The sequence below is a fragment of the Sinocyclocheilus rhinocerous genome, unplaced genomic scaffold, assembly GCF_001515625.1.
Source record: "Sinocyclocheilus rhinocerous isolate Xijiao unplaced genomic scaffold, SAMN03320098_v1.1 scaffold1405, whole genome shotgun sequence".
Lineage (NCBI taxonomy): Eukaryota > Metazoa > Chordata > Actinopteri > Cypriniformes > Cyprinidae > Sinocyclocheilus > Sinocyclocheilus rhinocerous.
This window is the reverse complement of record NW_015645543.1, coordinates 1,333,547-1,335,671: the sequence shown is the minus strand read 5'-3', so window position 1 is coordinate 1,335,671 and position 2,125 is coordinate 1,333,547. Positions and strand designations below refer to the sequence as shown.

The window sequence follows — 2,125 nt, the reverse complement described above, 5'->3', positions numbered from 1 at the left end:
ATAAACTTACTGACTCCAAACTTTTGAACGTCTGTTTTACTTATGTCAAAATTTTATAATTTAATTTCTAAACAATAATTTTATAAATTTAAATAAAATAACTGAACAAAAATAAAACACTCAGATGAGAAGATCAAAACACATTTGCTTCAACCTTGCTTTTTTTTGCTCTATGACTCACCATATGATCATTTCTTCATAGGTAAAGCCAAACTTTTCCTCGGAGTGCCCGACATTGCAGAGCAGCTGCATTGGAGACATAAACAAGCACTTATTTATTTTACTTGGCAACAAGTAGAGACATTGATGAATCTACTTGTATTCAAATACTCAAAGTACTGCTGGAACACTGCAGGGTATTTCACAAGGAACTGCTGAAATATGACAATTTTGTCAGCAAACTGATAATTATTCATCTGAATTGGTAAATATGGACCAGTTATGATTTCCAGTTAAAGTTATCACATACATAGAGAAAAAAAAGCGGAGTTTACCCTTTTTTCTACGGTCAGTGCCACCTGCGAAGTCAACTAGAAACAAAATAAAAGACTCTACAAAATAAAATCACATGAAGTGAATTGCATTTTTACATTTTCTATACTGGTAATAGTAATAGTAATGCCGCAGTGCCATCTGAAGAGTTTCCATCTCTTTTTAAAGCCATTAGACTGGCAAGCACATATGCAAGTCGCTTTGGCTGTGAACCACAAAGCATGCACATATCCTCAGCCTTACACCTTCAATCTTGTGCTGGTTCTGTGGCAGCTGGCAGGCATCAGAAGATTGAACTTGCACGATCTGGAAAAGATTACATTTGCACTGCCGCCCTTACCCTGTTTGTGTTAAAATGCAAAACTGATCCAGATTCAGCAGCACTTCAGTACTTTGAGAGCATCTGAGCTTGGGTTAATTCCTTAGGTCTGCCCAGATGCTTTTATTTTAGGCCAGATCCTGTAAGTGTGGGGCAGAAACGCCCTCAGGCCTCGACTGACAGAAACCATTAAGTACTCTGTTTACTCCATTTTACCAAACACTGGTAAGTATTCACATGTAGGACTCCTGTGTTGTAATACCAAACAGATGTACAAGATTCAGCAGGCTGCAATGCATTAGGGATAGGCAGGATTTTGAACTAGTTTTTTTTCAACAACCAACTAGTTGATTAGTAGTTAATTTCATTAGATCTAGGTTTTTCTAGGATTCTGGTGGTTTCACGGTTTATCATGGTTTTTCCCCGACTGTGCTCATATGAATGAGAATGCATGAAACAGTTACAGAACCACTGCATTTTAATCACGAATCTAAACAAACATGCTACATATAATATTCAAAGTTTTTAAAGTCAATTAGATTGCAGGATTTCAAAATTTAAAGCAAAAACAGAATGGTCTGACCTTTGCTTTGTGAAATTATGCCACATAAAATATCTGCACGAAACAAAAAAAATCGCAAAAGAACTGAATGAAAATGCAAATTCACTCTCTTACAGCAGGTGGTGCTTATGGAAGTTATGGCCATACAACGTTTCCTTGGTTACTGCTGTAAACAAAGCAGTGCTGTACTTTTCAATACTACACTAATATGCATTATTATGGCGGTAAGATGAAAAGAAAATACCAAACTTTTCTGAAGACAGTCAGTTCTCCTCAGAGATACATGTACATTCATACAAACCCCCACCCCAATTCAGTAGCTTATTTATGATTTTCTTCCAATATTTCGCGCATTGTGAATGCTACAGTATTTTCTCCTCTTTGCTTTCGTCTTCAGCATCTCTGGCTTCTGTTAAAGGTCGTTTACAGTTGGTTTATTTGCTCAGTTAAAGGTGGGGTATGTATTTTTTCAAAAACGCTTTAGAGTCGGGCCGAGTACCAAAACAAACTTGTAGCCAATCAGCAGTAAGGGGCGTGTCTACTCATGATGGGGACGAGAGAGCGCTCAGTGCACAGGACGGACATTAGCCGAGCCGAGCGACGACAGAAAGAGAGATGGCGGATAAAAAAACAAGAGGAAATGTCTGCGGAACAAAAAAAAAAGGCTTACGATAAGGCAAGAAGTAGGACCCGTGTAAATTTCGGATCAGCTTTCCAGCGCTGGAGAGAACTCAAGGAGCGGGAAGGCCGCA

The 2,125-nt window shown here is 38.4% G+C and overlaps 1 protein-coding gene across 1 annotated transcript in view; it reads right to left on the bottom strand.

The window, feature by feature from the left end:
- LOC107706421 (rapamycin-insensitive companion of mTOR-like) overlaps positions 1 to 2,125 on the bottom strand; it is a 6,967-nt gene that overhangs the window by 550 nt on the left and 4,292 nt on the right. The window contains exon 4 of the mRNA XM_016510135.1: positions 182 to 246. Within this exon, the coding sequence (XP_016365621.1) occupies positions 182 to 246 (65 nt within the window). The remainder of the gene's footprint in view (positions 1 to 181; positions 247 to 2,125) is intronic.